Source organism: Ambystoma mexicanum, chromosome 8 (genome assembly GCF_040938575.1).
Source record: "Ambystoma mexicanum isolate Mex_15411 chromosome 8, UKY_AmexF1_1, whole genome shotgun sequence".
Classification (NCBI taxonomy): Eukaryota; Metazoa; Chordata; class Amphibia; order Caudata; family Ambystomatidae; genus Ambystoma; species Ambystoma mexicanum.
The window spans coordinates 1453189248-1453214728 of record NC_090929.1 but is presented as its reverse complement, the minus strand read 5'-3'; the positions used below and the strand labels follow the sequence as shown (position 1 = coordinate 1453214728).

At 47.6% G+C, this 25481-nt stretch overlaps 1 protein-coding gene across 1 annotated transcript in view; it reads right to left on the bottom strand.

Moving 5' to 3' along the window:
- KCNIP2 (potassium voltage-gated channel interacting protein 2) overlaps nt 1-10164 on the bottom strand; it is an 804817-nt gene extending 794653 nt beyond the window's left edge. The window contains exon 1 of the mRNA XM_069611621.1: nt 9959-10164. Within this exon, the coding sequence (XP_069467722.1) occupies nt 9959-10055 (97 nt within the window). The 5' untranslated portion in view covers nt 10056-10164. The remainder of the gene's footprint in view (nt 1-9958) is intronic.
- Nucleotides 10165-25481: the final 15317 nt, after the last annotated feature.

The following is a 25481-nucleotide window of genomic DNA, read 5'->3' as shown; positions in this document are numbered from 1 at the left end:
TGGGACATAGAGGAGTGCCTTGCGTCTTGGCCGGAGAGAAGACAGTGGATCCCCATTTTTTATACAATAGCATAGGAGCATTGTTGATGGTGAAACAGTAGCCAGTTATTAGCTGTGCCTAACCACTTTAAGCACAGTCACAGTTTTTTGGAGAGATTATAAACCAGTCCATAACTGAACTGCCATCGTTGCCTTCATTAAGGCTTTTGCTTTTTGTACACGTCACCTTCTCAACACCACAGACTACTTCCTGTGTTCCTAGGGGATCGTTGAACCCTGGGCCATGCTCCTGTCCATCACCTTCGCCCCTTGGTATCCCCAGAAACAGGTGACCCATGATTTTTCCTGCTAACACCCACCCGGCACTACATTTTTTCTCTGGTAGGTAGTGTGTCGGCTGAGATAGTTTTCCATGTGACTATGACCACCACATCTCCCTCCATTTTGTGCATTTACTGGGCTAAGAGAAATTCCAACGAGGAACGAGAAAAGAAACAGAGAACCGGTACCCAGGAAACCTGGCACCCAACAAAGGCCATGAAGGTCCAAGAACAAAGATTTTGGGACTTAGAAGTACCGATACACCGACTGCAAATCCACCTATCCATGGAGAAGCGATAAAACCAGAGAGTGGAACAATAACATTGGTCTGACTGCAACCGGAACTTTGAGAAACATTTATTTTAAATCCTTTTTTGCTTTGGAGACACAAGAGACTCTCCAAACTCTGGGGTGGGGGTCAGAGAGCATTCCTCAACTAAGCTGTTGCTTAGAATCCTCCCTTCTTTCTGGTTTTGTTAGGTTAGCTTAGGTTTGGGATGCAGGACTGTCCTTTAGTTTCCAAGACATCATGACAAGCACCTTTTTATTATTTTGCAGCAGAGGGAAGCAGGGATTAAGGTAGGTTTTCTTCCTCAACTTTGAATAGCCTCGTGTTGAACTATGCCTCTGGGTCTGCCTCCTCTGTCTGATCTACTGCACTACCCTTTGCAGGACAATCCAAACCCCATTGTTAAACTTGTTGATGGTAAAGACAACCATCCCCAGCCTTCATTTTCTTTGAATGAGTAGCCCCTTCCCACGTGGCTGTATGCACATTTCTGATGTGTTGGGAGGAGAAAGACACATTTTCTCCCTGCCTACCCCCGCCTAGACTAGAACATTTGCTGTTGTTCGTGGTCCGGCACCAGCTCGATACAATGCAGTCTTCAATTTGCCCAACACCTCAGCTTGATTTTGGGTGGTGTGGTGGCCTTGCAGTAATACCACCCCTGGCCATTCACCCATTCATAATACTTCCTCTAAGTGAGTTGCCACATTCATGCATGCCATCTGCCTCCTATTTCTTGAACTAGATGGGCTGTGGCGATGGGGAGAATGAGCCCACCACTGTGGAGTGCACGGTTTGTTGGTGCCTCCTGCCTGCACTCACCAGATGTGGTCTCCAACCCCCACTGCTTTCATGTCACGTTAACCCTTCTCATGACCAGAATGGTTCCTGTTGGCTCCAAATGGCGTGCCCCCTCTACTGGAGTGTAGGTGAGCCTCCCACCCCTTCGAACCAATAGCCTTCTGGTTGTCCTCTGCACCACGCTCAGTGATCTGGTTCCTCCACTTCCCAGAGACTTTAATGGTGGCATGTACTATGTTAATTAACTGTGACACTGTTTACATTTACTTTCATGAAACTTGTTTTTTTGTGTATGTTTTTGTGTGTGTGTGTGCGCGCGCGCCTTTATGTGTGTGTGTGTGTTTGTATGTGTGTGTGTTTTTGCATTTTTCGAGTGAGCGGTGTTTGGATAGCATTCGCTGTCATTGAGGATGTGGCATTGCAAAGAGAGGTGGTGGCCGGGTTGGCTCATTCTCTGTTCGCGAGGCAGACATCCTACTAGTGAAGTAGGAGCAGACTTTCTGGTTACATGTAGTCAGGGTAAGGGTATAGGTGAAGCCAAGGTGTATCCTTCTGGTGGGACAGAGGTGGCCTCCAGTACATGGGAAAACAGAAGGACCAGGAAAGGAGTGGGAGATGGTGCGTGTGAGAGCTGGAGGAGGATGGGGCAGAGGAAGGGCTAGATAGACAGACTGAGGCTGGGCAAACTGAGTTTTGTGTGATAGAGGAGGGTGTGTGTAAACAAGATGCAACTAGTGAAAGCAGATTGGCTGGACCGCCCGCTCATTCCATTTGGCCAAAAAATGTTTTGGTTCTGGCTTATTCTCTTCAGCCCTGCCACGCCCATAGGATCCCTTCACCCCTCATCGTTGCCTGTCATAACCCCAAAACTGTCATTCACTTATTGCAATAAACTCCTTACCTACCAGTGCTGATCACATGCCAGCTGGTTGCCGATGGCATAGCAAGTCTTTTGGGGGGAACCAGCCGGTCTTGCTAGTGAGAGGAGAGTAACCAGGGCTGTGAAGTGCATATAGCCTCTCAGAGTCTTTCAGGCCAGGAGGCCACACCCCCAAACTAGGAACCCAGAAGAAGCAGCCAGAGGAGAGCAGCAAAAGTCAAATTTATGGGAACTGGTCTTTTTTCATTGCCTCCCTTTTTTGCTTCATAACAGGATCTTTGTTTGGGAAAGGGGAATAGAACGGGAACACGTGAATGCGAAGGGTTAATGCCTACTGGGGGGCAATCCTTGAGCTGAGTGAGGTCAATGCCAAAGCAGCCAGAAGGCTGCAAGGAGTAGGAACTGTTGGGGGGCGCAGAGCCACCCCCCATGCTAGACTAGCCAATCACGGCAAAGGAAACCTGGTCCAGGGCCCCATGGGAGACTGTAGCATTGTCCATGACGCAAGTAGCCAATAAGAGGAGCAGATCTCCGGTGCAGACTATAAGGCGGACAATAGGGGGCGTACAGCAAAATGTTGTTGGCCGACAAGACGGAGCAGCAAGAAGCTGTAGATGGCTGCTCAGTTGGTGATTGGTCAGGTTACGTAGCAGCAAGGAATCCCATAAGCATTCCCGATGATGGAAGATTGGCCACTATTAATTGCAACTTTCACACCATTCCTGGCCACGGGTTTTTATTGCATTTAAAGGTGCTTCATTGAAATCAGCCATTTTTTGCAGAATCACTTCACTGATGTCGCTCACGACAAACACCACCATCAAACCTACCAAACCGAATATACTGTGTGGGAGACAGCAAAGCGTCTTTAGGCAAAAGGCTAAAGTCCTGCACCCTCATTTATAGAGCAAGGTGCTTTAAACAGAGAAGCCGCCAAGAAGCCCAGTTCTTTTTCAGTCCCCCGCCACCAGTATTCCGCCCTCCCCTGCCTTGGTGTCTCATTTGCCTTCTGCCGCCATCGGTTTCATTTTCACCTCTCAACTTCCGGTGTGTCATGTTCCTCTTTAGGTGTTCTTAAGAGTATATTAGAAGTAATTATTAATGTTACTCAAATGGAGCAGCGCCTCGGGCTATGCTGGTGGGATTTATGGTCTGGTGCATGACTTGTTCCTTGGTGGCGTGCAGTGTGTTAAGATCGGCTGTGGGCAAGCAAAAGATAAGGGGAAAGAAGCGCACGACTCTTGACATGAATTATTTAATCTGTGGTGTCTACATGGCCAAGATTAGTTTACAAGAACCTATCTTTGAATGGAATGTTACTATTCAACTAGTAAGCTGAAGCTATCATGTTCTCTTTAACTAAACACGTGCAGAACATTACGCACAGTCCGTCAGCCTCCACAATGGACGTGATGGATAGTATGGGAACCTCGGCACACAACATCACACCCAGTCCGAGAGCCTCGGCCTCCGAACAGAATGTGGGAGAACCTCCACACAGAACGCGATACACCGCTATGGAGCCTCCACACTGGACGTGATGGCTAGTCTGGGAACCTCGGCACACAACATCACACCCAGTCCGAGAGCCTACCACACACAATACAAACCCCCAAACACTTGCACCTGCTGTTTAAGGGAACGTTCAGTGCAGTGCACTTAAAGTGCAAGTTTCAACTTCTTCCTACACTTTTATTTTAAAACGAAACCATTCCGGAACGGTTTCTTTTAAAAAAAAAAGTATAGGAATAGTAAAACATAATTTCAAAAAGTAGAGGAGCACCGCTCCCGACCGCTCCCACTCACTTTGACCACTAGCCCCCGAATAGAATGTAGGAGAACCTCCACACAGAACGCAGTGCCCCGCAATGGAGCCTCCAGACTGGACGTGATGGCTGATTTGGGTACCTCCGCATACACCATTACACTGGATGTGATGGCTAGTTTTGGAACCGCCGCACACACCATTACACCCAGTCCGAGAGCCTCCGAATAGAATGTGGGAGAACCTCCACACAGAACGCTGTACCCCGCAATGGAGCCTCCACACTGGATGTGATGGCTAGTTTGGGAATCTGCGCACACACCATTACACCTAGTCCAAGAGCCTCCAAATAGAATGTGGGAGAACCTCCACACAGAACACTGTGCCCCGCAATGGAGCCTCCATACTGGATGTGATGGCTAATTTGGGTACCTTCGCATACACCATTACACCCAGTCCGAGAGCCTCCGAATAGAATGTGGGAGAACCTCCACACAGAACGCAGTGCCCCGCAATGGAGCCTCCACACTGGATGTGATGGCTAGTTTGGGAATCTGCACCCACCATTACACCCAGTCCGAGAGCCTCCGAATAGAATGTGGGAGAACCTCCACACAGAACACTGTGCCCTGCAATGGAGCCTCCACACTGGATGTGATGGCTAATTTGGGTACCTCCGCATACACCATTACACCCAGTCCGAGAGCCTCCAAATAGAATGTGGGAGAACCTCCACACAGTACGCATTGCCCCGCAATGGAGCCTCCACACTGGATGTGATGGCTAGATTTGGAACCTCCGCACACCCCATTACACCCAGTCCAAGAGCCTTTGAACAGAATGTGGGTGAACCTTCACACAGAACGCTGTGCCCCGCAATGGAGCCTCCACACTGGATGTGATGGCTAGTTTGGGAACCTCGGCACACACCATTACACCCAGTCCGGGAGCCTCCGAATAGAATGTGGGAAAACCTCCACACAGAACGCTGTGCCCCGCAAGGGAGCCTCCACACTGGATTTAATGGCCAGTTTAGAAGCCTCTACATATGATGTGATGCCCAGTCACAGGGATTCCAAAGTTAGATGATTACAGGCGCTCCCGTCAGAATACTTTTGAAAACATTGATCATTGGTTTTTTAAAGTGTTTTGCCAGATGGCCTTAAGGTGGAATCTTTTTTTAAAGAAGCCAAAGATGCTAAGTACCAACCAACACATTTAAGAAGATCAACTCATAACAATTTCAAAGACCAAAATATACAGTTTTTAAATAATTAAAATTACCCAAAGGTTCAGGACATATATTTGTGCATAGCAATATTCCTAACTGGTTGACTGGTATCAAAGAAAGAAATGCTTAGGTAAATCAGAGCAACTACCCCTACAGTAACAAACAACAGATACTACAGAAAGTAATTAAGAAGGAAAGGTTTATTTCAAATATATTGGATATATTGGTAAAACATCTTAAGACATGTGTAGTTTCTTTTAACATTTCTTTTTAAAATTAATGTTCAGTTTACTCTTGTGACAACATGGATATTCGGAAGTAAAATATGCAAAGTTACACTTTCAAATAGACATTTGTGGAGAGAGAGTAGCTTCTATCATCTTTTATCCTCCTACGTTTTGGCTAGTACCTTCATCAGGGACCAAAGCTAAAGCTGAACCCTGCCTTGATAATGTATAGAATAGTTTAGCTACTAATAACAGTGAAGCTTCAATAAAGATTGGTTGTATAGGAAATGGAAAAGTTGACTTACTCTTTCTTTACCCGGATGATCAAGGATCTTCAAGGTAACAAAAATGACTTGAAGGTTGTATTGGAAGAAAATGGAGTGCAATTCGGAAAGAGGGTTCCAATGTATGGTTAGAGAACTGTCTAGAAAAAAGTATTACATTGCAGAAAAACTGTTGAGTATATGAATGCTTACATGATAGTTTAAATGTTGTTGGAACCCGGGTGGGGGAGCCAGCCAATCAGGTGGCTAGGAACGTGGCCTTGAACCGCCGGGGTAAGCCCAGGTTCCAAGCCATATGAAGGCCGGCTCCCTCGCTGCCATCTTCCCACCACCCCTGTCCCCTTTTTTATTTTTAATCCCCCCCAACATACCGTATTGACCGTATTGCGGCTATAACGGCACTAGCCGTCTTAGCCGCACCTTCCTCTCTGTGCAGAACGGCCGCAATGGAAAGGGAAGCGGGGCTCCATACAGAGGCATGGCAAGCAGTGTTTATAATGGATCCCTATGGCGTCAGCCTGCGTTATGCCTGTGTATACAGCAGGCAGGCTCCGTAGGGATCCCCAGCATTTGCGCCGGCATGAACATGCAAGCCTGTGCAAATGCTGGAGCATTCGTATGGCGGGGAGGAAGGGAGCCGGTGGAAATGCAAGTTGTATTCCGCCCCGCCCCTCCGCCACACAAATGGACGAAAATGAGCTGTGGCGTCAATGGAAGGAGTAAAAGCCTTACGCAAGACTTTTACTTCTTCCATTGACGCTACGGCTCTGATGAAAATGAGCCCATCTGTGTGCGTCTGTGGGAAGGGGGTTGGTAAGAACGCTAAGGAGAGATGTTTGAGGGACGGGTGGAGGAATGGGAAAGGGGACAGAGGTGAGAGGGAGAATTAAGACCCCAGAGTCCTCTTGATGAGTATGGTGGTAACAGTAAAAACATATGACCTTTGACATACCACCGCTTTATAAAATACCATCTTGCTGTGAGTTGCGACCGCATGGGATGTTAAAGGGATGATGACTATAAGAGTAGGGCAGGTAAAACCTGACCCCATTTTCTATATGGGTGCAATGGCTCACCTTCTAAGCGTGTGCGCCACTGTTCCATGGGTACTTACGAGGTGCGGTGAGTGAGCGGAAGGAGGGGAGGAACACACAACCTGAATGTTTGAATGCCTTCTTCAGCCACAACTTGCTCTTCTCCACTCTGGTGTTTCAGAGACAACTGCAGGCGCGCCCCCCGACTGGCTACGACGCTCCCTGTGCCCCTCTGAGGGAAACAATATACTCGTTTTGCAATGGGGGTACCCATACTCTTCGTTATTAGCAACTCTCCAGTCCATAACTTTTAATTGTGCCCGCTGCAGATCACCGAAACACACATGTAACACAAACTTTGTGGAGGCCTCTCTCTCAAAGTCACAGAGGTGCTGCTTCGGGCGATGGTGGCCTTCCTTTGCACTGTCCCAGCCCACATCTGGGTGGCCCTGGGAACGATGTGCACACCCACGCATAATGCGTGTGCCTTGATTCTGGGGTGCAAGCAGATGAATGGAGGAGCTTTAAAGATCATGGGGATCGTACTTGCTTATCACACACCGCAGTACACCGTGTGTGCTCACTTATTTCTACACCCCATGACATGCCACAAACATAACACTGCCTTCCACACATTTAAGCAAGAATTTCATGGACACCCCTGTAAAGAAAAAAAAAACCATCAAGAAAAGAGGAAGAAGTAAAGAAATGAAAGATTAAGGTGGACCCGTAGCAGCTCAGGAGATACGGTGGGGTGGGGGGAGGGCGTTAACAATGGATACATAAGGACGCAGTCTTCCCAGTTACTCAAAACTACATTGAAGCAAATATTACAGCGACTCCAAGTGTTACTTATTATTTATTTATTTATTGGTCATTTCCACTGTGTCCACTGTGGGCAACCTGCTTCATGACTTCTTAGTTGTAACTGCTGTACCGCTTAGAAATGCCTCATCTATCTGTAACTTATGTAACCTATGTTCCTTCAAGATATGCGCCCAGATGCCCACGGGCCGGGTTGCCCAATACAAATAAAACAAATACAAATGACGTCCCTTAGAGGGCACCAAGAGAATTGCCATGCACCTGACTCTCCTCTCCCCCCTCATCTTGATGCCTCTGTATAATGCCACATAGGGGGTAAAACAGGGCGAGCGGAGCTGTGCAAGTCTTTGAGGGCCTCCTTGCCATTTGGTTCAGGATTCACTGCACGGGGTAGTGCATCGGGCAGGAAATTAGCGCTGAGCATTTCGCTGCTCCATGTATGGAATATCTGCATGCATGTCTACCTGCACCACACTATTCATGTAGGACAAGCCTGGATCCCTACGGATTCTGCCCTCTGTTTTGCATGTGATAAGGGCATGCACCATCTATAGTGATGCACGATATTGGTGGCCGCCATTTATTTATTTATTTGCATTTGTAAAGCGCACGTACAGCCCGGGGGCATCGTGGCGCTTGTTACAAGAGATTGCAAAGAATTTTCATTGGGGAGGTTACATCTGACCAAAAGGTCTCTTAGTTACAGGATACAGTTGTCAACATTTTTCTTTGAGCAGACAAAAACACAAAACACAGCAGGTTATGCCATGTTTTTTACATGACGGCTGCCATGTTTTTACATGGTGGCCTCCATTATCAAACATGGCAGTGCATGCATGTGCGCTTGACAGCGAGCCGAAAGGAACATCTGCATGAAACAGATGTTTGCATGGAAATTTAGGGCCAGCACAGATTCCTGTGAAAGCATTCGCTGCACGCAAACACTGCAAATAATCCAGTGGAACACAACCTGGACACTGATGTGGTACTCCCACCGCATCGAAATAGACGCACTAGGAAGACTTGTTCATTGAAAACCCAGTACTTGTGTTTTCATGTAACACGCCTTGAAATAGGCTTTGAAAGATAGCAAACAAATCACACTCAATATCACACTCAGGCAGCAGTCCAGGTGTCATAGAATAAAGTGCGAACCCCAAAGAACACAAAATAACTTTGGACTGGAAAATGAGTCCGGGCAATGAGATGTTGAAACAGACATCAAGTTTTTATATACGCGGCCTTGGATTGACTCACACCATAGTGGTCATGGACAGCGTTCCAAAATGGCCGCTCTGAGCCAGTGCTGTTATTTCTAACAGCACCCTGCATGCTTTGGTCACAAAGGTTAATATTTACAAAAGGAAAAGTGAAATAACAGGGGCGAGACTAGAGAGTGTGGGAGTAGCAGAGGGTGTGAATTATATATGGGGTGTGGGCACTGCTTATGTATTTAAATGTCGGTTCAATCTTTCTTCATGTATTTTGGGGCACACCTTGAGGCCTTCGCACAAGGTTATGAGATCCAAACAAAAAGAAGAATCGGAACTTAATCTGATCCTAGGTGTGCTCGCTCCCAGCCCAGTGGCAGAGGGCGATTATCAGACATGGTGGCAAATGGCAGCTATGTCTCACACATTCACAGCACCCATAGGTTTTCTGACTCAACTACTTGTCTGCAGATTGTGTCTGTGTTGAACAGAGTTGGGGCAGCAGCCTTTCAAAAAAGCCCTGCTAATGTCAGTCCATCTTCGCCAAGGTTATCCCAGACTTGACCTACACAAATGTGTCCTTCAAGTGCCTTCATCAGCGCAAACCACACACTTATTTCCCTTCCACTCACTCAGGCAAATCTCGAACTTCCGCCGTCTAAAAAAAGACCCATCTGTTCAAGTACAGAACAGAGGCCCTTATAATTAAAATGTGCCACGTATTATTCAAAACTGCTAATTAATCTCATCAGGAAATCTGCAGAGAGCTGTCGCTGCGTTGCAACCTGCTGCTTCTTGGCGTTAGTGCAGGTTAGAGCCAGCTCTGCACCAGTGCTTTGTATTATGACGAAGAAGCATTATATTAGGTTCAAGCATTCAATAGTGTCTACGTGCTTTATTGTTGGGTCTGCGGGTTAATGCAGCCTCTTACCCATTTTAATGCCTACGTATATTCCTCCACCATGCAACGAGCACCAATGTGCCCTAAGAACAATGGATGTCTGAGTTGTCTTAAGTGGCCACCCCACCACGAGACGCTACCAATGAAATGAAAAATTTGATAATTAAATACGTGGCTAACGCCGCCTACCTTCGGGGAGGGTCCCAGTAACCAACTGGTAGACATATCGGGCAACTTTGCCCAGCTGCCTTTTGCACCTCCTCTGGCAGCGGCTCATGTTGGTCATTGATGTCGGCTGATGCCAGGGAATTAGTTCAACGCGCAGGTGAAAATTCAACGAAGCGTCCAAGAGATGGGCACTGGCCCAAGTCTTCACCCAACTGGCACGTGCCTTAACCACTCAAAATAAGAGGTGACCCAACCTGGTCTACCAAGACTGAAGGTAAATCGTGGGTATATCACACGAGCGCTCCACCGCAGAATTCAAATTTTCGTTGACGTCTTGACAAGTGAAGACGGTTTATCTCCGTGCAGATGATCTGGAGTAGAAATTCCGATCAGACTTCAAGTGCTTTGAGTTTCTGGACTGAAGACTGGAAGGAGCCCTGAGGCAGAGATCTGCCGAGCAGCCATGAATTGCCCGTTAGGTCTCAAAGCACAGAAGGACCTAGGCAGGAACAGTGCCCTGTTTCCGGAAGCCAGACTCCTTGGGTTTCTGCTCCAGAGTCCAGAGCGGGCTGGAAGACCTACCGCTTGTTACTCTGTGGAAGTTCACATCTCGTGTACACAACGCCTCCCAGAAAGGCTATGTTCTTTCCTTGGTCCAGCCCGCAAGCAGCCGAGTTCATGTTGCACACATTCTAAAACCGCAGGGGACCTGGCTTGCAGGTGTTTCTGGCGCCAGCCGCTCCTGCTTTGATGCGAACTTCTGTCGAGTTCTTCTTGCAAAGTTCTTCAGGGAACGCCGACAAAACGCATAGGCAGGTGCGTAAAAACTCGCCACTGAACCTTCTGATGCTCTACACTTGTGGACATGAACGTCACGCCTCGGAACGATATATGGCTACTCGAGCAGTTCTATTCCTTACCAGAATACAAAAAAGAAAACTGCAAAAAATATCGGCTATAATGTGCTCAGTCTCCCCGTGCCCGTCTCCCTCTCTCTCTCTCTCTCTCTCTCGCGCATCTAAGCTGCGAACCTGCCGAGCACTTCAAGTCACAGCTCCTGGGTCCTGCGAACAAGAGGTGATGATGGTTGCCACGGTAACTACAGACTCCACAGGTCTGGCCAACCAACTGCGAGTGTCTGGAAAGGGAGGCGAGGATGCGCGCTTCTGTCATGCATATACGTTTTCCCGGAAGAGAGGCAAAGTTTAAACAACCAGGGCAGCGGATGCCACGGGAGCAAGAACAGACCGGCGAGAGTAGGTCCCAGGAAGAAAGTTCAGGGTGCCACCAGCTGCCGATTCTAAGGACGGCCTCGGCTCGGCTGTGTTTCAGCAACCGGAATAACCTCATACATATTCATGGTTAAGTGTAGCGTGGCTTGTACATAGCTAGACCTTCGTATATGCTCATTGTAGTGCAGCACTGTTATGTTATGTTACTCGGCTTTTATACAGCAGCAGTCAACACTCTGGTGGTCTTACAGCCTCAGGCTTGTCCAAAGTTTGCCATTTGTTGCGCCCGCAGGGTGGTCTCCAGAGCTTGGTCTGCAGATGTGTGAAAAGAGAACAGGAGAGGAGGGGTGAAGACAGGGGCAGATTTCACACGGCCATGAAAGATGGGTGATGTGAGGATAGGGATAAAACAAAGGATTATGCTAATAATAAAACAAAAATATAAATATTAACAATAAGACTAGATTCTTTTCTGCTCATCAGGTTGTCCAATGGCAGTCAAAATTAGTTGTTACTATTTCTTTTAACTGAAAGATACAGGACCATGAAATGTTCTGGCGATCGTGTAGGATTGAGACATTTCAGATCGCTGATGCTGACTGACAAGCAATCATGTGCTGACTGACAAGCAGTCATGTGCTGTCTGATAAACAATCATGTGCTGACTGACAATCATGTGCTTTAGTGTACAGTCATTTAGGCCTGAGGGTGTAACATACACCCCAAAAACAGTATTCACAAAGAAATCAGCTGTAATTGCTATTATTGGGAAGAGTGTGTAAGTCACACCTGATTCCCCAAAAAGGCTCCCTTAGTCACACAATCTGTGCTGTGGGTTAAGGACCCTGCACTGGAGTAAGTTGCTGCATGTCAGAGAGAACAGAAATGCACATTTTCCAACACCTTTTTTTTCTCTCTCTCCAAGTTATTTCTCAAGCACCTGTCCCTTGTTGCTCTACACAGCCCACGCATGTTCGTACCCTCTCATTTGCTTTCACACATCGCACCCAACACTGACATCTAGAATGTTCAGGTGTAACTAAAGAGTGTTTGCAAAAGTTTGGAAGACAACTTTCAAGTTTTGAGAATAGACGTAAAGTTACACTTGTGTGGGTGTGTTACTCTTCCCCTTTCATGCCCCCCCACTCCAAGACAAACCCGCCGTTCCCTAACAAGCCTGTTTGGTACGCACCCTTTTGTTGTTCTTGAAGTAGAGCTGGCATCCGTTGCCTTTAATGTTTACTCTTTCCACAAAGTTAAATGCACTCAATATTGAATTTGTATCTCTAGGGGCCAGGCCATGAGTATCTTTGGTCCTGGTACTCAGAAACGGCAGAGGATCCTGACGCAGGCATTACTTCCTGATGCAGGTGTTTGGTCTACAACTGGAGAGAGCAACATTGATGGAATAACACAACTGCACAACTCACAGCCTGCCTTTCCCCAGAGCCGAAAGCAGGAAGAAGGCAGCCTAGGGAATCTCCTGGTGTGGCTAGAGACACCGTTAAAGGAAACTCTCTTGTGTCCTCCCATGTCTTAACCTGGTGACTGCCCAGAGGACACATATATAAGCCCTAAAAAGTGGTCTAATGTTGCCATGAGGTGTAAACTGTATATAGGTCCTGTCTTCCCCAGGCAAACCTTATTTTTCAGCCCTCTTTGCACAGAGGTAGACTGGAACTCAAAAGATTACACATGTTTAGTATGTGGCAGTGGGATTCCTACTAGGGTCACATGGTCAACACCACTTCTATACATTTGCCAACTTAATTGGATACGAACGTAATCACTTTGGAGTATGGGCTATTCTAAAAGAAGCTTACAAGAGTCCTTAAAGTGGCTTAGAAGTCCATACTCCAGTGGCTCTTGTAATTCTGCATCTTCAAGCTATTGTACCAGTCCTTGATTCATACTGTTTGCACTTTTCTCCCATGTCCCCCCCTTTGCTGAGGTCAGGCCTATAAGCCTTTGCCTGTCGGCATCCTCTCTTCTTTCACTTTTGGGAGATGGGTGCTAAAGTGCACCAGAAAACTCCAGCGCAAGCAGAACACCAGGCCGGGAAATCCTGACCCAATAACGGAAACAGTCAAAGTAAATGGCGAAGACTGCTTTATTAACAATCCATATAAAGCAGGGGCAGCAATACGGACACAAGTCTCAAGATTTCTCAAAAGTTACAATCAAGAATGATGGATTATAAATGGAAAATGCATCATAGCTGACATAGTATCACAATCTTAGTTGCAAAAACCTACTGGATCAAAGGATTGGTTAAGGGAATGGTCTACATATGCATTGTATGAGGGTTAGTCTCTTCATTGCACATAACTATCTGATGGCCCCACCCAGGACCACCCATAAATTGATTAAAGTAAGAAAGACATCATTTTAGGAATAGGTATTTGGCTATTGCAACAGTTACAGGGCGGCATCCTTTTGAGAGTTTGGGTTGGTTGGCATCAATCTTACCAACCTTGAGCACTTGGCGGGTCATCAGCATATGAACAGCAATAGTGGTGGGTGAGGGACACCCAGGAACTGTGTCTTCCAATTAAATAAGACACCATCCCTATTTTCCTACGCCACGAGCCAGGGCATCTAGTTTTGTTTTTGGCCTTGACCAGCATCTCTGATTCTGGGATTTTGGGGGGAGTTGAGGCAGGTGCATATCTGTGTCTGGAGTTAATGAATGGACGGTGTGTTCCATTTATAGGTCACATGTAAGGAGACCATGTTTTGAATTACTTTACTTTGTTTTTACATTGATTTTATCTTATATTAATCTGGGTGTCATTACCCTCTCTGGCCACTGGAGACATAGTTGATATGTTCCTTATACAATATTAAGCCTTTAATTAGTTGGCACCTGGCATTCAAAGGCTGTCTGTCCTCTACTTAATCTAAGAGAAATATGTCTTACGCTTGGGAATTATTACCTTCTGTTTTTCTTAAGAGCTATCCAGTCCTCCCGTATGTCACAGTTACCTTGGAAGGGGGCCGCACAGTCACTGGGCCTCATTAGGAGTTTGGAGGCAGCCATGCCCTTAATAAGGGCATGGCTGCCTCCAAACTCTGGTCTGCGTCCGTGGTCCCTGAATGGGGAAATACCGGGCCATTACGATTTTGGAGGGCCCGGTATTTCCCCATTCAGTGAACCCGGACCCGGGCCATCTCCATTCCCATTCGAGCTCCCATAGGGCTCAATGGGAATGGGGAGCATGCTAACAACGGGCCCGTTGTTAGCATGCTGGTCCCCTCGTGGGACCCGCAAAGGACGTCTGGTCTGACCAGACGTCCAGAGCGGGTCCCGCAAGGGGACCTTGTAATAGGGCGGTACAAGGTTAACGGCTCCGGCACCTTTGCCAGCACCGTTAACCCCTTACCGCCCACCTCGTAATGAGGCCCACTGTCTAGCCTGCACAGATCAGTATTTCAGCTAATTCTGCAAGTCAAGTCTCTTTGCAGCCTCAAGGCTTCTCATTCACTCTAATGCAGTTCTGCCATCCATTTTATACAAGATGGCCATTTATTACTGTTGAATTTCTACATTTAGCAAGCTAGATATGTATATCGTTCGTGTTGCGTTTCAGCGTATACATTGGCTATGTGATGTTCTTCATGTCTATATGGGGCAAGCAATATTCTTCGCGTCAAAATGCATAGTTGACCTAGTGTTCGTGTCTCTTCATGATGATGCATATCTGCTTCATGTCTATTGCAATCTCTTGTGTCAGTTTGGCAGTGAGGTCACTTGCTCTTGTCATCTTCGGTTACATCAGCGCCATTTCTTCTTGTATTGATCCGGGATAAGAATGATATGGTTGCCGTAGTGCATAGCGTCAGAACGGGATTGCGGCAGGGAAGGGGCAGTCGCCATGAATAACGTATTCACCCGTCTCTCAACACGGTACTAAATCCGTCATTTAAAAATAAAAATACCCAAACCCCGTGAGGAAGAAAGTTAATGAAAACTGGTGGATTAACAGTAAAATAATGAATATGAGGAAGGTTTGCGACTATTTGTGAGTTTCAGTCACTAATTGAAAAGAACAACTGAAAAGGCATATGTCTTATATGGTGTAGGGGCTGTTGAATGCTTTAACAATGCCTATTTCTCCAGTGGCAGGGGTGGGGGGAGTATCACAAGGACAAACCTTCATAGAGTGGAAGCTTATCATTGAAAAAATTTGCTTATGGTACGAATGGGAACACCTGTCTAGCTCCCGCTCCGCAAGCTAGGATTGGTCCCTCTTTGCTTTTGGGCAGCAAAAGATTAGATTATGTTTCAAATAAAACCTTTGTCCTGAGGAAGCCCAGCCTTTGGCTTGGTTACGTAACTTTGAAATATGTGCGCTTATGAGGCGGTCAAGGACTCCATTGTGGACATTCTTGAAGCTGGAACCTGCTGGCAAGATTAAAGGCTACCTGAAACTGAGTGATGAAAAATAAAGCCTTTGCTTTGGTGCGTGAATTGGATAAACATATCTGCTCATGGGCTGAAGTTGGTTCCCAACACCTAAAAGTATCTGCGTCCTTCTGTGTTTTTGTTCCTTATTCCGCCCTTAGAAGTGAGGACACTACATGTAGAGGCACGGGTGGGTAGGATCATTTCCTGTTTAGTGGTTAATTGCACTTAATGCATTGGGATTTGCGTTAGGTTCATGCCCCAGGCAGAAACCTAGTAGCCTGTCACGTGTTACCTACTGATCTGTGCAAAGTAGCTCTACTGAAGAAAGAAGATGTTCAGGCCTGCGCCCGAAACATGTCTGCGGTTCCTTGCATTGTCGTGCAGAAGTGACCTGGCCTAACAGCTTGCCCTGCACTGATCCCATTGGTGGCAGGCCCACAAACTGATTTGCATATGGCTCATTCTCTTCTTTAATGCTGTAGATGGGCTAAACAACGATTAAATGGAAGCTGCTGTCCAATTCCTTCCCATTCTCCTCCTCACCTGAGTGGTAATCCTCCAATTCGTCTGTATTGAGACGCCGACGTGCGCAGAAATCTCTCCTTGTGGATGAAGCAACTTGCCTACCACGAGAGGAAGCCACAGTGAATGCTTGAAACAAGCAGTCCTGGGACTCCTCTCCCGTAGTAAGCGACAAGGGAAAAAGCCTTCTTGGCACAAAAAACCCTTGTGAGGCAGGAGGTCGAGCAGAAGTCTTCCCAGGGAAAGTACGAGAGTCCAGCAGTCGAAGAAGTGAAGGTGGACGGCCGCTGCGGGCTGTGGAGGCGGAGCAGAGCCGAAGGCGATGGAGACCAGGAAGCGACGGAGACCAGGAAGCGCTCTCACTAAAAGGGAGAAGCGTGAGGGGAGCTCAAGCAAGAAAACTCGAGCGGCCGCAGGACCCAGGAGAAAGGGAGAGAGGCTCAAGCCGAGGAGCAGGGGCGAGCCACCGGAACTGAAAGAGAAAACCAACCAAGAACCAGGAAGGGAAAGAGAAAGAGAGGGGGGATAAGCGGAAGAAAAGAGGTATCGCAAGGAGCGATAAGGCGAAGAGACAGAGCGGCAAGCCGCAAGACAGAAAACTAGCGTCTCACCCAAAAGGCTGAAGCGGAAGCTACGGGGGTTGCAACGCATTGATAGCTGGGAGAGGGAGACCTATGTACTTCCCAGTGACCGCCATGTTGAAGGAAAACTAGACCGTGACTGCACGCAAGGAAACACAACGTGCTGGAACTACGGTCGGCGCCGGAGCCTCCATCGCGGAAGTAACCGCCAATCGGCTCGGCAGCGCATGACAGTATGCCCCCCTCCAAAACGAAATCCCCCAGGTTTTCCTGGAAAACACCGATGGAAACCTCTCAGCAATCGGGGGGCATGTATGTGGGAGACCGGCTCCCAGGAGTCCTCCGACTCCGAGTAACCCTTCCACGAGACTAAGTATTCTAATCGACCTCTGTAGAACCTGGAGTCACGGATAGCCGCAACTTCGTACTCCTTGGCACCCCCAGAACCTTGAATATGAAGACGAGGAAGGAATCTTTGGTGAGGATCTTGAGTGAAGGGCTTGAGAAGAGAGGAGTGAAAAACAGGGTGAATGCGATTGAGAGGAGGAGGCAATTTCAATTTGAAAGAGACAGGATTGATTTTAGATAGAATGGAAAAAGGTCCTAGAAAGCGAGGAGATAGTTTGGAAGGGTGAACCCATCGGGGTAGGAACTTGGTAGAGAGCCACACGCTATCCCCCGGTTTCCAATCGGGACAACCCTGCCGGTGTTTGTCAGCCCGTTCCTTGTTTCGGATTCTGCTCCTTTGTAGACTGAGTTTAGCTGTCTTATGCGCCTCCCCAATGGATTGGAGCACCGATTCTGCAGTGGGAGAATTGGTGGGAACAGAATCAGGGGAAAAATGGATCGAGGATGCACTCCGTACGTGCAAAAAAAAGGAGTGAGACCTAGTGCGGAATGGGTGGAATTGTTGTACATAAATTACGCTGTGGGTAATAAAGATACCCAGTTATCCTGCTGTTGGTTGATATAGCATCTCAGATATTGCTCTAGGGTGGCATTCAGTCGTTCCGTCTGGCCGTTCGACTGAGGGTGAAAACCAGAAGAAAGTGCCCTTTCAATGCCGAGAACACAATGCCTTCCAGAAGTTTGAGACGTACTGACTACCTCTGTCGGAAATGATCTTATCTGGTAGGCCATGCAGTCAAAAGACATCTCGTGTAAAGGTCTCTGCCATTTGAGTGGCGGTAGGTAATCCAGGCAGCGGGGAAAAATGCGCCAATTTAGTGAAGGTGTCTATCGTCACCATGATGCAAGTACAGGAATCAGACTCTGGTAGGTCCACAATGAAATCGGTCGATATGAGACCCCATGGGCGTGTTGGCATCTCTGGTTGGGTAAGCAAACCTAAGGGCCTTCCAGAGGGATATTTGGCTCTGGCACATGTCGGACAAGCCTTGACGTAGTTCTTAATCTCTCCTTTTAAATTCGGCCAAAAAAACCTTCTTGCGATGAGTTCAGTTGTGTTAAGCACTCCTCTATGACCCGCAGTCAGTGAATCATGGCACCACCGAATGATCTTCTTGCGCCAAGGACCTTCTGGAATGTACAGTCGGTTACTAAAAAACACTAAACCTTCCCTCTCGGTGTATGCCTTTCCTTGTGGTCCCAGAGACGTTGACCTTTCCGAAGCTAAAGCGGTCTTAATTTCCTGAAAGAAAACATTGATAAATCCCAGGATCTTATTCCTTTTGAACATGGTCTCCCGAGACTTAGGGGCACCCTCCCCCGGAATCTCCTTCCTAGACAAGGCGTCCGCCACCTTATTAGAGGTGCCAGGTACATAAGTGATATGGAAGTCGTATTGGGCAAAGAAATAAGCCCATCTGGCCTGCCTAGAATTCACGCACTCCATGTTTTGTAATGCTTTGAGATTCTTATGGTCAGTCCTGAGGATAAAGGGATGACGTGCTCCCATCAGTAGATGTCGCCACTCCTCACAAGCCAGTTTCATTGCGAGTAGTTCCTTTTCGAGAACCGAATAATTGAGTTGGCTGGGGGACAATGTTTTAGAGAGATAGGCGACTGGATGTTCCACAGCATTGTAGGTTTGCAAAAGTACTGCCCCTATAGCCATGGCAGATGCATCTGTTTCAACGATGAACTGTCGGTTTTGATCTGGATGACGAAGAACCGGAGCGGAACAGAACAATTTCTTCAGATCCCTAAAAGCCTGTTCAGCTTCTGGTGACCACAAGAAAGGCCCTGACTCTTTCCTCAAGAGACTTGTGATGGGAAGAACTACCTCAGAGAAGTTTGGTATGACCCTTCTGTAAAAGTTCGAGAGACCAAGAAACCTTTGTACCTCCTTCACATTACCAGGGGAGGACCAACCCAGTATGGCCTCGACCTTGCCTGCATCCATGGAAATACCGTCCCCAGAGAGAACGTATCCGAGATAGTGCACTGAGGAGGCTGCAAACACGCACTTCTCTGGTTTGACCAGAAGTTTGTATTGTTGAAGACGCTCTAGTACTTGAGTCACATGAAGGATATGGGAATCCAGATCCGATGAGTAAACCAAAATGTCATCCAGGTAGACGACGACCATGACCAGAAGTAGATCGGAGAATAATCAGTCCATGAACCGCTGAAATATAGCTGGGGCATTCACCAATCCGAATGGCATCACCTTGTATTCGTATAGACCGAACGGGGTGCGAAATGCCGTCTTCCATTCATCACCCTTGGCAATGCGAAGCAAATGGTATGCATTACGTAGGTCCAGTTTGGTGAAAATGCGAGCCCCTTGAACAGCCTCTATGATCTCAGAAATGAGGGGCATGGGATAACGGTCTCTTATGGTAACCTTATTAAGTCCTCTGTAATCGATACAAGGACGCAAATCGGGGGAGTCCTTCTTTTTTATGAAAAACAAAGAAGCTCCTGCCGGAGACTTGGAGGGTTGAATAAGATCGTTTTGCAGATTAGTATCCAAATATCCCTTTAATACTTGTCTCTCAGATTGGGTTAAGGAGAACATCCGGCTGAAAGGGACCAAAGCATTTGGTTCTAGTTCCAAAGAGCAATCTTCCGGCCTATGTGGAGGTAGTTTCGCCGGTATTGTTTCCTTGAAGACCTCCTGGTAGCGTATACAAAAACGTGGCAAAGCGTGGATTCCCACATGACCACTTGTTAATATCGTCGCAGTCTGGTGTTTGTTCTGAAATGACCTTGAGAAGCAATGCTGTCTACAAAATAGAGACAAAAAACTCAACTGGTTGCTGGTCCAGTCTACCTGAGGATTGTGCTTGCGAAGCCAAGTTATTCCTAGAATGATCGGAAAATGGGCTGCTCAGATGATATCGAACTTGAGCACCTCTGTATGTTGGAAAATGGTGACTCCTAGTTCCTCCGTGGTATGTGTTCTCAGGCCCGAAGAGAGGGGAGAACCGTCCACCCCTTCTACCTTTTTCTGTCCAATTCCTTCCCTTTCTCCTCCTCACCTGAGTGGTAATCCTCCAATTCATCTGTATTGAGACGCCGACGTGCGCAGAAATCTCTCCTTGTGGATGAAGCAACTTGCCTACCACGAGAGGAAGCCACAGTGAATGCTTGAAAGAAGCAGTCCTGGGACTCCTCTCCCGTAGTAAGCGACAAGGGAAAAAGCCTTCTTGGCACAAAAAACCCTTGTGAGGCAGGAGGTCGAGCAGAAGTCTTCCCAGGGAAAGTACGAGAGTCCAGCAGTCGAAGAAGTGAAGGTGGACGGCCGCTGCGGGCTGTGGAGACGGAGCAGAGCCGAAGGCGACGGAGACCAGGAAGCGACGGAGACCAGGAAGCGCTCTCACTAAAAGGGAGAAGCGTGAGGGGAGCTCAAGCAAGAAAACTCGAGCGGCCGCAGGACCCAGGAGAAAGGGAGAGAGGCTCAAGCCGAGGAGCAGGGGCGAGCCACTGGAACTGAAAGAGAAAACCAACCAAGAACCAGGAAGGGAAAGAGAAAGAGAGGGGGGATAAGCGGAAGAAAAGAGGTATCACAAGGAGCGATAAGGCGAAGAGACAGAGCGGCAAGCCGCAAGACAGAAAACTAGCGTCTCACCCAAAAGGCTGAAGTGGAAGCTACGGGGGTTGCAACGCATTGATAGCTGGGAGAGGGAGACCTATGTACTTCCCAGTGACCGCCATGTTGAAGGAAAACTAGACCGTGACTGCACGCAAGGAAACACAACGTGCTGGAACTACGGTCGGCGCCGGAGCCTCCATCGCGGAAGTAACCGCCAATCGGCTCGGCAGCGCATGACAGCTGCCCAGAGCAATGCCAGTGGTTACAATTAATTCATACATTTTCTTTCATCGATTTTTTGTTTTCCCTTTTAAGGTACAATTGGAGAAGTGTGTCTTTAGATTTCGTATTGCACACTGTAGAGGCGCCTGCCTATTCTCTGCAATGAGGGAAAGCCTGATGGGAAATGGGGGACAAGAGAATAGCTTTGGAATGATGATGGCAATAGCTGTGTTGATGTATAATTAGCTTTATCACACTCGAATCTGAGTCACGTTTATTCAATTATAACTTTACCTTTAGAATTAATCCATGCTAGTGAGTTCCTGAGTTTTGCCTTCAGGGTTCCACAAGTGTAATTCATTTTCTGTGTTGCTTTCCAAATAAACATTCATTTTTATTTGCGTTTTTTGGATTTTACAACTGATTAAAAAATATATAGAGTATCGGACCTCAATCGATAATGGACTCCGCTCCTCAATAGGTAGATGAAAGAAATGGAAAAGGTGATCCCTTCTGGTTACTGGGATCAAAAAGCGATCTGATGTAGGGATCTCCCTGAACAGGTTGTTTGTATACCGGCTGCGAAACGACTGTTGGGTTTCTCTTAGCAAGTGGGAGATGGGTAAATAAATAAACCCTTTTGGATTCGGGATATAGTGAAAGAACCCTACTCGAATCCAGGACCCTGATAGATGGGAGTTTCTACAGCTCCATTGGTGCGATCTCCTATTCCTGGATACTAGAGACTGAGCTCTTTCAACAATAAATAATGCGACCGCACAACAAAACTGGTGCGTGTCCCCAGCCCCGAAGAAAGTGGTGACATCCATCTTTATACCACTGAAACCGGTTGGCTTCTCCTGTGACCTGAGTAGATCAACATGGATCAGGGAGATCCCTACATCAGATCGCTTTTTGATCCCAGTAACCAGAAGGGATCACCTTTTCCATTTCTTTCATCTACCTATTGAGGAGCGGAGTCCATTATCGATTGAGGTCCGATACTCTATATATTTTTTAATAAGTTGTAAAATCCAAAAAACGCAAATAAAAATGAATGTTTATTTGGAAAGCAACACAGAAAATGAATTACACTTGTGGAACCCTGAAGGCAAAACTCAGGAACTCACTAGCATAGATTAATTCTAAAGGTAAAGTTATAATTGAATAAACGTGGCTCGGATTCGAGTGTGATAAAACGAAAGGGAAGATTTGAGGTACTGATTCCCAATTCAGGTTCCAATTTTGTGGAGATGTATAATTAGCAACAGTTTCTGAAGCCAGCTGTGACTGGTGCTATGTGTGGAATACAGATTGTGTGTGTGGTAAAGTGCAGCACTATGTAAAGAAGTAGCTTAAATAAATGGGCCCTTCTATGCATTCTATACTTCTATGGACTTTGCTTGCACTTTAGCTTATGGAACCTTTTACATTGTGGTTATGAATCTGCAGAGTTGAACTAAGCACCCTGATCGTCTACGCATAAATAATGATGGCACGATTGGCTCCGCTTCTCGTCCCTCTGGCTCCAGAGAAGCTTCCAGCAACTTGTCGGGCGAGGTAATCAAGGAAGCCATCAGTAATTACCTGAACTTCCTCATTATCATAGGATGTTTCCCATTAAACCACATTGTCTAATGCAACTTTGCTTGGCTTCTCCAAGTGCAATTCTTTCTAGAATCAATGAGCGCACCCCCCACCCACACTCTTTTAGAACTTCTGTCCTGCTCATACGTCCCCAAGAGCATGAGCAGACCCGGGAAGGCCCGGCGCAGTCCCGGCCCCTCCCTGGAGGGAAAAGCTCTAAACACACACTCGCTTTCCCTGTGAACACTAAACACATGTTCAACACGTGCCTAGTTCTCCTTTAAGGGCGCTCCCGTAAACCCCTCAATATGGCAATGTCTTTCCTGTGCATTCTCTTTGCTTTCCTAATGCATCTTTCACGGCAACTTGTCACATTCATTTCCCTCTTTAAAAGCCAAGCCCTGCGCATTCAGCCCTTCTGCCACTCCACTTAGCACTGTAGGCGTGTATTCTCCTATTATATTTGATTAACCCCGTATAAAAGATGACTGCACCAACACGTGCCCTGTAGCCCACCCTGCTTCAGATCCACCCAGACGTGTGGACCCCGCTATAGCCTCTCTGATGCGTGTCCACAACACTACAATGGTTTCTTCTCTGAAAACATGACTCTGAGGCTGTCCCTCTTTTAGCTACGCAATATGCGACCATGGACCTTGCTTGGACCTTGCATGGACGGTCTCTGCTGCTGTCCCTATTTTAGCCACGCAATATGCGACCATGGTCCTTGCAGTGCGACCATGGACCTTGCATGGATGGTCTCTGCGGCTGTCCCTATTTTAGTCACGCAATATGTGACCATGTACCTTGCACGGACTGTCTCTGCTGCTGTCCCTATTTTAGTCACGCAATATACGACCATGGACCTTGCATGGACTGTCTCTGCTGCTGTCCCTATTTTAGTCATGCAATATGCGACCATGGACCTTGCATGGACGGTCTCTGCTGCTGTCCCTATTTTAGCCACGCAATATGCGACCATGGTCCTTGCAGTGCGACCATGGACCTTGCATGGACGGTCTCTGCTGCCGTCCCTATTTTAGCCACGCAATATGCGACCCTGGACCTTGCATGGACGGTCTCTGCTGCTGTCCCTATTTTAGCCACGCAATATGCGACCATGGACCTTGCATGGACGGTCTCTGCTGCTGTCCCTATTTTAGCCACGCAATATGCGACCCTGGACCTTGCATGGACGTTCTCTGCTGCCGTCTCTATTTTAGCCACGCAATATGCGACCATGGACCTTGCATGGATGGTCTCTGCGGCTGTCCCTATTTTAGTCACGCAATATGTGACCATGGACCTTGCACGGACTGTCTCTGCTGCTGTCCCTATTTTAGTCACGCAATATACGACCATGGACCTTGCACGGACTGTCTCTGCTGCTGTCCCTATTTTAGTCACGCAATATGCGACCATGGACCTTGCATGGACGGTCTCTGCTGCTGTCCCTATTTTAGCCGCGCAATATGCGACCATGGACCTTGCAGTGCGACCATGGACCTTGCATGGACGGTCTCTGCTGCCGTCCCTATTTTAGCCACGCAATATGCGACCCTGGACCTTGCATGGACGGTCTCTGCTGCTGTCCCTATTTTAGCCACCAATATGCGACCATGGACCTTGCATGGACGGTCTCTGCTGCTGTTCCTATTTTAGCCACGCAATATGCGACCCTGGACCTTGCATGGACGGTCTCTGCTGCCGTCCCTATTTTAGCCACGCAATATGTGACCATGGACCGTGCATGGACGGTCTCTGCGGCTGTCCCTATTTTAGTCACCCAATATGCGACTATGGACCTTGCATGGACAGTCTCTGCTGCTGTCCCTATTTTAGCCACGCAATATGTGACCATGGACCTTGCAATGCGACCATGGACCTTGCATGAACGGTCTCTGCTGCTGTCCCTATTTTAGTCATGCAATATGCGACCATGGACCTTGTATGGACGGTCTCTGCTGCTGTCCCTATTTTAGCCACGCAATATGCGACCATGGACCTTGCAATGCGACCATGGACCTTGCATGAATGGTCTCTGCTGCTGTCCCTATTTTAGCCACGCAATATGTGACCATGGACCTTGCAATGCGACCCTGGACCTTGCATGGACGGTCTCTGCTGCCGTCCCTATTTTAGTCACGCAATATGCGACCATGGACCTTGCACAGACTGTCTCTGCTGCTGTCCCTATTTTAATCACGCAATATGCGACAATGGACCTTGCACGGACTGTCTCTGCTGCTGTCCCTATTTTAGTGACGTAATATGCAACCATGGACCTTGCATGGACTGTCTCTGCTGCTGTCCCTATTTTAGTCATGCAATATGCGACAATGGACCTTGCATGGATGGTCTCTGCTGCTGTCCCTATTTTAGCCAAGCAATATGCGACCATGGACCTTGCATGGACGGTCTCTGCGACTGTCCCTATTTTCGTCAACCAAAATGCGACTATGGACCTTGCATGGAGAGTCTCTGCTGCTGTCCCTATTTTAACCATGCAATATGCGACCATGGACCGTGCATGGACTGTCTTTGCTGCTGTCCCTATTTTAGCCACGCAATATGCGACCATGGACCTTGCATGGGCAGTCTCTGCTGCTGTCCCTATTTTAGTCACACAATATGCGACCATGGACCTTGCATGGACGGTCTCTGCTGCTGTCCCTATTTTAGTCATGCAATATGCGACCATGGACCTTGCATGGACGGTCTCTGCTGCTGTCCCTATTTTAGCCACGCAATATGTGACCATGGACCTTGCATGGATGGTCTCTGCGACTGTCCCTATTTTAGTCACCCAATATGCGACTATGGACCTTGCATGGACAGTCTCTGCTGCTGTCCCTATTTTAGCCACGCAATATGTGACCATGGACCTTGCAATGCGACCATGGACCTTGCATGAACGGTCTCTGCTGCTGTCCCTATTTTAGTCATGCAATATGCGACCATGGACCTTGCATGGACGGTCTCTGCTGCTGTC